Genomic DNA, 14,680 nt, shown 5'->3' with positions numbered 1-14,680 from the left:
GCCACTGAGTGGCAGGTCAAGATAGACGAGCTGAGAGAGGAGCTCAGATCATCTGTTAAAACTCTCCAAGGTGTCACCGGTGCCCATGAGAACCGCTTGAAGGAGCTTGAGAACTCGGAGGCATTTAGTGGAAACACTATCTCTGAGCTGAAGAGCCAAGCTACTCATTTGACATCGGAGGTTAAGTCCCTAAGGAAGAAATGTGATAAGATGCAAGGACACCAAAGATGAAATAACATCCGTTTGATAGGCCTTCCGGAGGGAATCGAGGGCCCAAATATCACAGACTTTGTTGCCTGGCTATTGAAGAATGTGCTGGAACTTGAGGATGAGCCACTTCTGGATCGCACGCACAGTGCTACGGGCAAAGCACAGACCAGGAGAAGCTCCTCGGCCCATTATTGCACGAGTACATTACACCTCAGCACGAGACAGAATCCTGCAGCAAGCAGCACAGGCTACTACTCTGAGGTACCAGGAAAATAGGCTGTTGATATTTCCAGATTTTACCCCAGGGGTGGCAAGGAGAAGGGCAGCCTTCGCTAATGTCAAACGACTTCTGCATGACTGTCCTGGGGTCAGGTTTGGGCTTCGCTTTCCAGCCTGCTTGAGGATTACAAGTTCACGGATCCTGCAGCGGCGATGAAGTTTGTGGAGCAGATTTGTGAATCGGGTGACCGCATGGCAGATGTAAACTGATATTTGTTTTTTATGAACCTGCATGCTATACCCAGATCGAATTGTCGGCCAGGAAAGAGTTTTGCACCTGTTAGGTGTTTGGTATTTCTACAGACCGTTTCAGGTTATTGCTCCTGTGACCATGATGGAAATGGAGGTGGAGATCATGTCCCATGTGGAGTACTGTGAAGGCACCGTGATGAGGAGGTGTTGGAGGCACAGGCGCCCTGTTTGGGAAAGTGCGTGTGGGGGGGGGGGATGCTGTGTTTGCGGGTTTGGTCTGTATGGATGTTTGTGTTTTTGCTATATCTTTTTTTCTCTGTGGGTGTGGTTTGGCCTCTTTCAAGCCCACCCTCTCTTTCTCGTGGTTGGTTTCCTGCGGCCAGTGGGGAGGGTGGGGGTGTGGCCCTGGGGTGTGACGTCTGCCGATGTCAGCAGTTGAAGGGAGACTCCCCAGTGAGGAGGGATACCAGGCTACTGTTAAGAATGTGGGATGCTGACTAGGAGGCCCTTATACTCCGACCTCAGAGTGATCAAGTTCACTAGCTGACATGGCAGGGATTAAACCATCCAGTTAAGCGCGGTAAGATATTTCAACATCTTCAACAACTGCATACTCAAATTGCTTTATTGCATTCCTCCAAGAGACCCACCTCAGGCCAGTGGACTATTTTAGGCTCCTTCGAGGATGTGGGGGGTGGGTGGGGTTAATGCTTTCACTTAACTTTTCACACCAAGGCGTGGGGGATGGCAATCCTCATCCACAAGTCCTTACCCTTGGTAGTAGCCAATGTCATTTCTGACTCAAATGGCTGATACATCATTGTCACAGGTAAATTATATGGGACGCCCCTGGTGTTAGCCAATGTGTATGCCCTAAACTGGGACTGCGAAAACTTTTTCCGGTCGTTTTTCGCGCTACTTCCAGATTTGAATTCACATTGGTTGTTACTCGGCGGAGATTTCAACTGTTGGTTGAATTCCACCTGGACCGTTCCTCCCCTAGGACCACTGTATCTTCAAAGTCGGCAGAAATTATTAAATAATTCCTCATGGAATACACAGTGTCAGACCCATGGAGGTTTCTTAACCCCACTAGTAAGGAATGTTCTTTTTTTTCACGTGTCCACCGAACGTATTCATGTATCGATTACTTTTTGGTAGAAAATAATTTGCTCCCGGCTGTGCGCTCATGCTCCTACAAAACCATTGTAATCTCGGACCATGTTCCCTTGACAATGGACTTGGTAGTGGAGAGGAGGTGGGCCCCCGTACACCTTGGCAATTTAATACTTGTCTGCTCTCTGATGATTTTGTTAGATTTCTGTTAACCCAGATTGATGATTTCTTAAAGTTTAATGATGCTCCGGAGTCTCAGCAGCTACCTTATGGGAGATGTTGAAGGTTATTTAAGGGGCCAGATCACATCTTATTCAGCGCATGAGGCAAAGCAGAGAGGTAGGAGGTTATCGGAATTGCTGGGTCATATCGCCCAAGTTGATGCCGCATACGATGTGGGCCTGTTCCTAGAGGTATATAAGGAATGTTTACTACAACAGGCGGAGTTTGAGACCTTGTCCTCACGTCAAGTGGAAGAGATGCTGTTCAAATCTAAGTATACACACTATGAGCATGGGGACAAGGCAAGCAAGCTTACTAGCTCATCAGCTGTGCCAATTCTCCGCCAAAGTCTAATATCACAAATGCAGACTCCGAATGGGGCCTCTACTGATCCACAGCGAATAAATGAACTGTTAAGGTGTTTTTACTCAACCTTCTATAACTTTGAGACGATCGCCAATGAGGCGGACTTTCAGGAGTTCTTTGGGCCACTGAATCTCCCCGTGGTGGACAGGGGAGAGGCTGCGGCACTAGAGAAACTAATCGACGTTGAAGAAATTGTTAGGGCGGCCAGAACTATGCCAAGTAGGAAATGTCCAGGACCAGATGGATACCCCATTGAATTCTACAAAACATTTATGGATAGGTTGGCTCCCCTGCTACTGCGCGTGATCAATGAATCATATGAGAACTGCTCTCTACCGCAGACTTTGAGGCTAGCGACAATTTCGCTTATCCTTAAAAAGAATAAGGACCCGCAAATCTGCAGCTCTTATAGACCGATCTCATTGCAGAAGGTGGATCTCCAACTGATGTCTAAGATTCTGGCCATTCGCTTGGAGGACATTCTGCACTCTATCATCTTGCCTGACCAGACTGGGTTCATTAAAAATAGACATATGTACTCGAATATTCGGCAGCTGTTTAACATTATGTATGCGCCTGCCACCTCCAAGCTACCAGAGATGTTAATCTTGCTGGACGCTGAAAAAGCGTTTGATCAGGTGGAATGGGATTATTTATTTTATGCTCTCTGGAGGTTCGGGTTCGGCCCAAAGCTCATATCCTGGATCAAAATACTTTACTCTGTTCCTCTAGTCTCGGTCCGGACAAACGATGTGCATTCAGCTTTTTTCCTTTTGTCCTGGGATATTAGGCAAGGATGCCCCCTCTGCCCCCTGTTATTTGCCATTGCTATTGAACCTCTTGCTGTGGCTTTTCACAACAGCAAACGAGTGGTGGGGATTGGTCGGGAGGGAATCGAACGGAAGTATCGCTGTATGCGGACGACCTACTATTGTATGTCGGCGACCCATCCAACTCGATTCCCAAAGTCTTATCTAGCGAGAGAGGTTTGGTCGTATTTTGGGGTGCAAGTTTAGCTTGAATAAGAGTGAGTTCCTTCCTTTGAATGCAGCGGCTCGTAGCCTCCCGCTCCACACCCTGCCATTCAAGGTTGTCACTGGGCTGTTTACTTTCTTGGGAGAGCAAGTAACCAGCAAATTTAGTGGGCTCTTTGGAGCTAACTTTGTTCCACTCGTGGGGCAGGCAGAACAGGACCTCAAATGTTGGTCCATGCTCCCGTTATCATTAGCGGGCTGTATCAATGCAGTGAAGATGAAGATACTACCTAAGTTTTTATATCTCTTTCAGTGCACCCTGGTGTTCATACCCAAATCCTTTTTACACAGCCTTGACCGGCTCATTTCAAGCTGTGTCTGGAATAAGAAAAACCCAAGAATGTGGAGGACAGTCTTGCAAAGCCCTAAATGGGGCGGGGGTATGGGATTGCCCAATTTTCTATTTTATTTTGGGCAGCCAATATGAGAGCGGCAGTGTGTTGGGTGCAGAGAGAGAGGCAACAGGAGGTTCCTTGTTGGCTGTAGTTAGAATCCTCCTCCTGTCCTCCGTCTTCCCTGGCTGCCTTGATATGTTCCCTGGTAAATTTTCCCTCCTCCCAGTATATTAGGAGTGCACTTTTCAAGTCAACTCTTAGAATATGGACACAATTTAGACACCACTTTGGGTTTCAGGCCTGTTTGCTGGCCTCCCCAGTATCGGCTAACCATTTTTTTCCTCCGTCTGTTCTGGCTGGTGCCTTCAACATATGGGTCAAGCACAGGATCAGAACATTCCGGGATTTGTATGTGGACGGTGTGTTTGTGTCATTCCAGCAGGTGGTCGATAAGTTTGCTTTACCTGCAATGCATTTTTTCAGATATTTGCAAATTCAAGACTTTGTGCACAGGGCCAATTTACGATGCTCCCACCTCATGCCACCGTTGACACCTTAGTGCCTTCTATTTCTATGCGTGGTATCATTTCTGTTCTTTATTCTCAAATTCTGTCCCATCAAAACTCTCTATCGGTGGTTAAATCTTTATGGGAACAAGATTTGGGGGAGAAATTCTCGGAGGAGGATTGGGACATGGTACTGTATCGAGTATACTCCTCCTTAATATGTGCCAAGCTGAGTGCGATACAATGTAAACTCCTTCACAGAGCATATCTAACTAGGGTTAGGTTCTCTGGAATGTACCCAGGCACAAGCCCCATTTGTGAACGGTGCCAGTAAGCTCCCGCCACCCTCTTACATATGTTCTGAGCTTGCCCATTGCTGTATAACTACTGGACATCGATATTTGAGACGATTGCGGCAATGCTAGATCAGGACATAAGTGCATCCCTCCAGGCTGCCCTGTTTGGGGTCCTGCCTTTAAATCTGCCACTGCCAAAATTCCAAGCGGATTTTGTAGCTTTCACTACACTTCTGGCAAGACGACTAATCCTGTTTAGGTGGAAATCAGGTGCACCCCTGACACACTCACAGTGGGTGAAGGAGGTGGTAGATACCATTAAGCTGGAGAAGAGGTGGTGCATGCTACATGGGTCCGGTGCTAGGTTCTATCAGACCTGGCAGCCATTTATAGTGCATGTTGGGACGCTGCAGTTGGAGCCGGGTGAGTAGATACCTGATGGTCCCAGGACCTCGGGTGTTCCCACAGAACATCCCCTCCCCTGATTGGTGGACACGCCCTGGCCCTTTACCTGAGTACAGCTGCCCATCCTGCCGAGGTAGGGGGACCAACACGAGAACTTTTCTCTTTTCCCTCTCACTCTCTCTCGCCTCGCTCCTTCACTGTCTCTCTTTCTTTTCTCTGCTCGCTAGTTTATAGCCTGGGCTTTTGGGCATCCAGTTGGTTCTCCAGCGGCGTTCCTCTGCTTTTTTATTTTTATATTATTACCGTCATTACCAGTGCAATTAGACGAGACTTGGGCGGGGTGGGTGCTGGGGGTACCAGGGACTTGTCTTCTGGCCACGGGGAGCCCTGTGCGCAGTCGCGTTGAAATGTACACGCGAGCACTGTGTGGATCTGTATTTGTGTTTGTTTGCTATGTAAAATATAAGAACATTTTTAATAAACATATTAAAAAAAAAGAAAGCTAAAACATGTGGCCCATATAAGGTCCTGCAAAATCCACATGAAGTCTCGACCAACGACCATCAGGCCACTCCTAACAACGTTAGTGGTGCTGGTGGCACCAGGCTCTGGTTAAACTGACACACAGAACAGGATTTCACTTTATTCTCAAAATTTTGATCCATTATAGGCCCCCAAACATATCACCTGACTGGACTTTTCATTTAGGAGACTCCTAGGTATGCCTCATAGACTTCATTCATAACTTGCAAATGACATGAGGGTGAAACCCCCAAAGAATGCAACCATTAGGTCCACTTAGCTCATCTTTCTGCTTTGCGTATGGTTTCAGCTCATCATCCTCTACAACCATAGGCCATCTTTGCATCAGGAATTTCCTCGCCCAAGACAAGATAGGATAGCTCTCTGTCCACTGTTTAATTTGCTTAGCACTCACTGGAGAATGTGAAAGTCTCTCAAGGAAGAAAATTGTCTCTGGAGGGAATAATACCTCAGCTGGCACATCAGATAAAAGAAGACGACTCAACGTGTGTGTGTTTGCATTGTCCTTCTCTGCCTGTACACAATATAGTACTGGCAAGCTGATGGTGGGAGAGCCCAACACTGTATTCTCTCAAAGTCATGGGAGGAATACATTTGAATTCACTGAAAAGACTCATCAATGGCTTGTGGTCGGTACACATAATGAATGAATGACCATAAAGGTACTGATGAAACTGTTTCACAGGAGAAGAGGTGCTAGACCTTTCTTGTCTAACTGTGAATATTGCTTCTCAGCTGTTATCCGTATACATGATGCAAGATCAGTGGATTTTTCTAACCTGTCCTCCATCATATGAGGGAATACTGCCCCAACATCATAAGATGAGACATCACATGACACAATGAGTTTTCTGTCTTGATCAAAATGAACCAGTGGATTAACTGATTGTAGCAATGCTTTTACATCCTTGAAAGATTTCTCTTGTGCTAGCCCCCACTTCCATTTGGTCTCTTTGTGGAATAGTAGATACTGCGCCAAAACTGTTGAAAGGTCGGGCAAAATCTTCTCATAGTAATTTACCACACCCAGAAATTACCTGAGCTCTGACATGTTCCTGGGATTTGGAGCTTCCTTAATAGCTCAAATCTTTTCCTCCATAGGGATAAACTCTGCTTTGTGATTTTGTGATCTAGATACTCCACACTGGAAAATACATTTGCTTTGCTTCAGATGCAGTCCTGCCTCTGAAAACCTCTTTAACACGTAATCTAGGTTGCTCCTTCTCAGTTTTCCTGGTAATTAAGATGTCATCCAAATAAACAGCTACGCTCGGAATGCCTTGTAACAGATTGTACTGAAAAAAAATTATCGGATGGAGGTACTCCAAAAACCAGATGATATTTGAACTACTCTGATTGTTGAATCCTCCTCTGGTCAGAGTTGTTGGGAGGCATGACTCATGACAAGCTTTGAGAACTTCTTTCCTTCAGCAAGGGTTGAAAACAGATCTTCCACCCTCAGCAATGGGTAAACGTCCAACTTTGAAAGCCTTATTAATGGTAAGCTTGTAATCTCCACATATGTGCACAGTGCCATCACTTTTAAGATCAAGAACAATTGGAGCTGCCCAATGAGAGAATTGAATGGGTTCAATGATTCTAAGCCTTTGCAATCATTTCAACTCCTCCTCCACTTTGCCTAAGGCACCATTCTGTGCTTGGAAAAGCAAGGAGTAGCCTGAGGATCTACGAGCAACTTAACTATTGTACCATGCAATGTACCCAGGTCATCCTTGAGCACCTTGGTATTTCTGGATGGCATCCTCTGTTACCTGTGTGTGCTCAATCTCACTCCAGTTCAATGGAATTTTTCTGAGTCAGTCACGCCAGGTAGACTCAGCCCCTTCCCTTTCACTACAGAAAGCATGCTTTTGCTATTTGGTTGTTGTATGCAAATGGTATGGTCTGTCCAATGTACGTACAACTGAAGTTTCATCTCCACCTCAGTAAAGGCTGGTGCCTGTTTAGAACCCAAGTCTTCCTGAAGCTCTCCTGCCTGTTACCAATGCTGAGGCTCCTGTGTCTACCTCCATTTTGATTTGTTTACCATCGACCTCAAAGACTCTAGCATAAGTAGGCTCTCCACGCCCCTCACTTATAATAAATATGTTGCAAGAGTTGTCCTCTGCCTGGTCTGAGCTTTCCAGGTGATGTGTAGCTGACTCAGGCTTTTTCTAATTAATTATCTTCCTACTCAGCCTTTGACTTGCTCATAGCACCTTGACACTTGTTAGCTAGATGACCCTTCTTGTAGCAACGGTGACAAACAGCGTCCATAAACTTGTAATGATTGACATAGTGTGACTCTTAGAAATCTTAGAAGAATCTTAGAAACCCTAAAGCACAGAAAGAGGTCATTCGGCCCATCGAGTCTGCACCGACCACAATCCCACCCAGGCCCTACCACCATATCCCTACATATTTACCCACTACTCCCTCTAACCTACGGACACTAAGGGCAATTTTAGCATGGCCAATCAACCTAACCCGCACATCTTTGGACTGTGGGAGGAAACCGGAGCACCCGGAGGAAACCCACGCAGACACGAGGAGAATGTGCAAACTCCACACAGACAGTGACCCAAGCCGGGAATCGAACCCAGGTCCCTGGAGCTGTGAAGCAGCAGTGCAAACCACTGTGCTACCGTGCCACCCTCTCTGATGTCTTCAACTTTTTTGTTTGCGGTCTCTTTCTTTACTTGATGCAGTGCATTGCCTCCATGCTGCCATTGGCCTTATGAATATCTTTTGTATTGCTGGCAGCCATTACCATGCCCTGAGAAATTTTTAGAACCTTCTTAAAAGTAAGTGTGGCTTCTCTAAGCAAATGCCACTGAATGCTCGTTAATGCCACAAACTAGCTTGTCCCAAAGCATGTCTTCAAAACTCCCCCAAACTCTCGATGTTCTGAGAGCTGATGTAATTCAGCAACAAAATTTGCTACAGACTGTCCCATGTTCTGAAATTGGCTATGAAACTTAAAACATTGAACAATCACTGAGGGCATAGGACTGCAGTGATTCTGGAGTAATGCAACCAAATCCACAAATGGAATGCCCCCCCACCCCTTCCAGGTTTCCGTGCTATATTTAAATTTCTCACTATAGGTCTTCACCCCATGCACACTCAGGAGAATTGAATATTTTTTAGGCTCATCTGCAATTCCATTTGCCAAGATAAAGTGCTCTAACATTTCCATATATTCAGTCCAGTCCCTGTTCTCTTTCTCAAACTCACTTTTCGTCCTGAAAATAGCCATGGTGCTGCTAGCTTGTTTCTTCAGTTAAACTCACTAGAACCTGCTGATTTCAGCCCTGGATCACCGCTCAGATTGCCAACCAGCTACTCTCTGTGCAAATCTTCATGTTACCTTGCTGATCGTTGAACTACTCTGCTCCATTTATTTCTCTGATCCTTTTTATTGTGCTGTTTTCTCCTCCTTGCCAAAAGATGTGGTAACATCAGTTACAAAAGGTAGTCGAACGTGTTAATAAATTTAAACTGCTTCATGTACAAAGAAACATCCCTCGTGGAAGACTAAACCCGCAAAATCTGTGCTACTGATGATGTCACTCTGCGTAAGCGTGCAACCATTACAGACATCAGCAAATGTATTTGAATAAGATGTGTATAACACTGCAGTGATTCAGTCAACAAAATGATGGCCCATGAAGTTGCCTGGGAACATTATTTAAGGGAAGTCTATGCAATCATGTTTCTGTTTAAACTATTATATCCTGGCTCATAGCCAAATCAGTGAGTGTTTATATGATGCTGCCAGTTCGAAATGCGGATATCCAATGTGGAGCAAGCTGCATACTGAATTTATTGCAGCATGCACCTGTCAAAATATAGTGTAAATGCAGGCTTTACCAAGCAAGTTCAGAAACTTGACATAATTGTCATCTTTTGTTGTTTCATTAAATCGGTTTTAATTAACTTGTTATAGGTTTGCTTTTGAGTATTGCAGTAAACATGAGATAAATACCAGGAGATTCCATACGCATATTTAAAGTATCATACATTGCCTTACAGTGCAGGTGGCTCTTGGCTAATCACAGACATGCGAAGAGGAGAAACTATATTTGAATCCGATCCCCATCTGCAAGTAAATATTCACTTGTATTAGTTATATTTTTCCTTTTTCTCTGATGTTACATCTGTACCAAAAAAATTTCTAAATTTGTGTGTAAGCTGTTTAATTCAAAATTAGTCTACAGTACCCCTTCCACGTAAAATGGCAACTTTGCTATTTTTTAAAACTTGTTAACAAATCCTACTTCTGACAATAATTGTTCATAAGAAAAATAGTAACATTCCTTTTTTTTAAAAATGGTAAATATGCTTTGTTGTCTTTTTTTCCACTCATTGCACACCTACATCAGAGAGCTCGCCACTACCCACTCCTTCTGACCAAGTGTCACTATTGGCATAGATTGAAAAATGTGCAGAATCACAGAAACCAGCCTGTGTTCATCATTTTGTGATGCAATATGTTGAATCTCTGCATCAATCATAATTGGAATTGTTTTTATGACTTTATGCATACAACCAGATGATTCACTAAGTTATTGAAAATATGTTGTATTAAATCTGATGTTTATCATTTTTTCCTTTGGACAAACTAGGTTATTTTCACAGAATTTCATAATCTGACCATAATTTGGATAAAATATTCTCCATTCGGTTGATTGTAGCAATTTTTAAGTAAAGTACATTAATGTGCAACCAGTTTAATATGCAGTCAATAATTTTTCAGGATCATTACTTTATAATGAATCATCCTAATACTAAGCACATTAGAACTTTATATTGTAGTTATAGAAATCATAATGAATCATCTGAAATTCAATTGTTGTGATTCATATAATCAGAAACCTATTTTACTGCTTAATTTGTTATTTCCCTTCTCCACCCTTCCCCTTTTAGGAAAGAGTGGACAAAGGCATAGAGACTGATGGCTCAAACCTGAGTGGTGTCAGTGCAAAATGTGCTTGGGTGGATCTAAGCCATCCACCAGAAGATGAAGAAGATAGCAGGAGTATTTATCTTGAGTTGCATCCGAGACGTTTGTCAGATAAAGGTAAAGCTTGTGGTTGTGGGGCCTAGGCAGCTTAAGCTACAACCACCAAAGGTAGAACGATGAAAATCAAAATGAATAAGAGACCAGAGGGGTGCAAATATATTGTAGGGCTGGAGGGATTAGGGAGGGATTTGAAAACAAGGATAACAATTTTAAAATTGAGATATTGCTGGATTGGGAACCGATGTAGCTCAGCAATCACAAGAGTGATGGGTGAACAGGACTTGATGCGAGTTAGGATAAGGTCAACTGCGTTTTTGATCAGCTGAAGAGTTACTCTTGTAACCAGAAAAAGAAACAGACATGCTCCACTGTGACTCCCCCATCATCAGCAAGGGCAAAGCTTGAGCATAGAATTACAGCCCTTGTAGAGGTATTCCATCAAGGCCCTCCCTTCCCACACCTTGCCACCATCTCCCAGAGAGCACTTCACAGTACAACATACTGTCATAACAATCTCATTCTGCAATGCCAAACACCCTCAACTTTTCGATGCTTGTGCAAGTAGCCACAGCAGGACAAATCTCAAAGTTGCCTATTAACAACTTAGCATTAACATCACTTTGAAAATGACAAACCCCAAGACACTGACATAACAGTGTTGCTGCCTAGCATAAAACAGCCTCAAATCAAAATGTGACGACCACAAAATACTACTTGGACTTAAAGACAGCAGTCAGAGAACCGTAAAAATTCTGTGTCAGCCATCCAAGCTATGCAGCACAACTCTGAAATGCAACAGCATTCATTGCACTTCATTGCCTTCAGGGAAGCAGAAACCCAGTTGGTTTATTTACTTTACCAACTTTGATAAAGCCATCAGGATTGACAACTGGGACTGCTGTGATAATATCTACCTTTAACATTTTAGAAGTTGTGAGAGCAACAGTTAATGGAGAGGAGTTAAGTCGCTAAATGACTCGGTTCACTGCAGTAGAGGCCCATGCTTTGATTCTAGCAGTGACTTGAAAATAGAGCCAGCACATGGATCAACAAGCTAAACCTGCATTGTTTTAATTCTTCTCTCTCTCATTATGACAGAATGGAAGTGTAATGGTTCTATTTTGCAGCCTATTGCTTTTCTCTCCTGTGTGCCCAAACTGTTTATCAATTGCTTTAACTTTCTTATTCAAAGAAATGAGATGAAGCATAACCATAGTAAATTATGTTTTATCAAATCCTATAAGCAACATAATTTTGTGCAATGATTAGAAACTAGTAATCTCAACTCAGGATCCCTGATGACCACTTGAAGCAGGATCTTTTTTCTAATTTCAGATACAGAGCAGATCAGAGAGGTCTTGCGTCGGGGTCTTGAAATGAACACCAAACCAATCTTGCCACCAATCAGCTCCCAGAAGCCACAACAACAGAATGGAATGAACCATGATCGAGCATCGTAAGTTTTTAACAACTTGCATGTATTTTTTTTTAAGCAGTCCACTGTCAATAAAGATTGCATGAGTTTTTTTTTGTTGGGGAGGGAATGAAAGTATTGCGTTGTTAAAATTGTTGAAACCTCCCATTTGACATTCCTCAATCCTAATTCTGCTTAGTTTTGTTTTCAAAGTTTTGGTTCTTGAAATTAAAAAAAATGTTCAAATATACTGTTTATATTATATGGACAAAATTTACCAAAAGCATAGAAAGATAAATTTTAGGAGATAAGATTACTAAAGCTGGTTTAATGGTAGAATAGAATAAGCAAATTGCCCTGTAATCAAGAGAAACACTAGGTGGGGAATGAAATTTAAATTCCATTTAAACAACTATTATTTCCCTTTCTTATCGTATTATACCATATCTATGTGCACTTCGCAATATCATGATTCCCCATAAGAGGAGTTGCACTCTTTTGAATTAGCACATAATGTTCTTGTCAGGGACAGCTGAGAGGCAGATGTTACAATAATTCCTTCTTCAGTGACCTTGTGAAGTGGAAACAGAATTTTCTAGGCTTCCATATCTAGTTCTGATAATACCAGACAGGAGATTCAACACACAAAATTCTGTCCTGCACTGCATCTCCTGAGCAGTATTTAAACTATGGAATAGTAAAACAAGGTAAAACTGAAAAGCTGTAATAAGCATTGTGATAAAATAATTGTGTTCCACACAGAGGAACTCTTATGGTGAAATCATTTCCTGAACGAAGTTACTGCTTCACCTTTTTGAAAGAGCATCATTGATAATTTATAATGTGTTGCTGGCTTAATTGCTCAATATGTCAACCTGGTGTTGAGGGACTTAAAATGTGGGCTGATATTTTCTGTTTTTTTGCAGAAAGCTGTTGATGTTAAAAAGATAATGTGTCTTAAAATGAAACAAAAGATGTTAGAGAAACACAAGCCAACAGTACCTGAAAGAGTAAAGTTAACATTGCTATGACTTTGGAACTCATGCTCTTTCAGGTGCTGGTCAGGTCTGCTGTACTCTTCTAGCATTTAAATTCCTCAGTCTTGCAAGCAACTTGGATAAGATGCTACTTTGAAGTGAAGGGACTAAAAATCAGCAAGTAAATTAATCCTTGGTGCATATCCTACTAGCCACTTCCCATTATATTGTCAGCTTCAGATTGTTTGGTCTGAATCTAAATTTCAAAAGGAGTCTGGTCCAGGTACTGTTTTCTTCAGTTTTATTTCAACATTGACATTTAAAGGACTTTACACCCTCAAGGTTATGCACATTATTGGATTAATTTCTACTTGGGCCTTATTCCACTATTATTTAATGGGTTAAACTGTGAATAGAGAATTTTACTGTTACAAGGGTGGAAATTCAGTTATATAGCAAATTTAATGAGGGCAAGATGCTGCATTTTATATAGCACCTTTCACAGCATCCAGATGTCTCAAAACATTTTTGAAGTGTAACCACTGTTGTAATATATGGAAACATGCGGGTACTTTGCCCTCAACCAAGTTCCACAAATCAGTAATTATGACCAGGTAATCTGTTCTGTTGATGGTTGCTAATAAATGTTGGCTGAGACACTGGAAGAAATTTAGATAGTGCCATATGATGTTTTACATCCACATGAGAGGTGTGGGATAGGATATGGACAGCAGAGTTTTGAATGAGCTGGTCTGCAAAGGGTGGTGGATGGGTAACTGCTCAGGAAAACATTGTAATTGTTGACTCTGGAGGTGACAAAGGCATGGTTAGGGGTTTCAACAACAGATGGATTCAGATACTTGCAGATCCTGGTATTATGCTTGTCAAAGTTAGAAGATGTTTTGATCTGGAGACTATGGATTTTCTCTGTCTCCCCTGTGGAGTGTTTCACGGTGACAGAATATGGCCTGCCGCTGACGGTGGGATTCCACTCCCTGTTGCCAGGGAAACCTGCGGTGTGGGTTTGCTGTTGATGGGAGCAGAAAAATCAACCCCTCTGTGTTTGGCATCTCTGCTCGGGTGAAATTTTCCAACACAAAAAAGCAAAGTGTCAGGTTCTCACTGAAAACTGGCGTGTTTCTCCTCAGAAACACAGCCACGTTTTCACTTCAGATCTGGGGAGGCAATGGCCTAGTGGTATTATCACTAGACTATTAATCCAGAAACTCAGCTAATGTTCTGGGGACCTGGGTTTGAATCCCATCCTGGCAGATGGTGGAATATGAATTCAATAAAAAATATCTGGAATTAAGAATCTACTGATGACTATGAAACCATTGTTGATTGTCGGAAAAACCCATCTGGTTCACTAATGTCCTTTAGGGAAGGAAATCTGCTGTCCTTACATGGTCTGACCTACAAGTGCTCCAGAGCCACAGCAATCTGAAATTCACTGCCTTAAAGGGTAGTTAAGTCGGAAAGTCTCTTAACCTTTAAGAAGTGTTTAGATATTCACTTGTGTTGCCATAACCTCTAGGGCTATGGGCCAAGTGCTGGAAAATGGGATTACTGTTGACCAGAGTGGACACGATAGGCCAAATGGCATCCTTCTGTGCTATACATATCCATGAATGAACCAATCACAGGTTACCAAGCAAGATAAGAGCTTATGGTGTTGGGTGATATATTAGCATGAGGACTGGCTAACTAACTAACCAGAAACACAGTCAGGGATAAACAGATCATTTTCAGAATGCGA

General features: G+C 42.8%; 2 protein-coding genes across 7 annotated transcripts in view; one reads left to right on the top strand and one right to left on the bottom strand.

Moving 5' to 3' along the window:
• The window catches only part of LOC144500377 (uncharacterized), a 417,466-nt gene that overhangs the window by 295,120 nt on the left and 107,666 nt on the right, over nt 1-14,680 (bottom strand). The window lies entirely within an intron of this gene.
• Nucleotides 1-14,680, top strand: part of sufu (suppressor of fused homolog (Drosophila)) — a 138,385-nt gene that overhangs the window by 80,545 nt on the left and 43,160 nt on the right. For all 6 annotated transcript variants that reach the window (XM_078223127.1, XM_078223128.1, XM_078223130.1 and 3 more), the window contains 3 exons: nt 9,540-9,612; nt 10,434-10,587; nt 11,866-11,986. In XM_078223127.1, the coding sequence (XP_078079253.1) occupies nt 9,540-9,612; nt 10,434-10,587; nt 11,866-11,986 (348 nt within the window). The remainder of the gene's footprint in view (nt 1-9,539; nt 9,613-10,433; nt 10,588-11,865; nt 11,987-14,680) is intronic.

The sequence above is a fragment of the Mustelus asterias genome, chromosome 11, assembly GCF_964213995.1.
Source record: "Mustelus asterias chromosome 11, sMusAst1.hap1.1, whole genome shotgun sequence".
Classification (NCBI taxonomy): Eukaryota; Metazoa; Chordata; class Chondrichthyes; order Carcharhiniformes; family Triakidae; genus Mustelus; species Mustelus asterias.
Note: the sequence above shows the minus strand (reverse complement) of the source record. Positions and strands in the feature narration are given on the sequence as shown.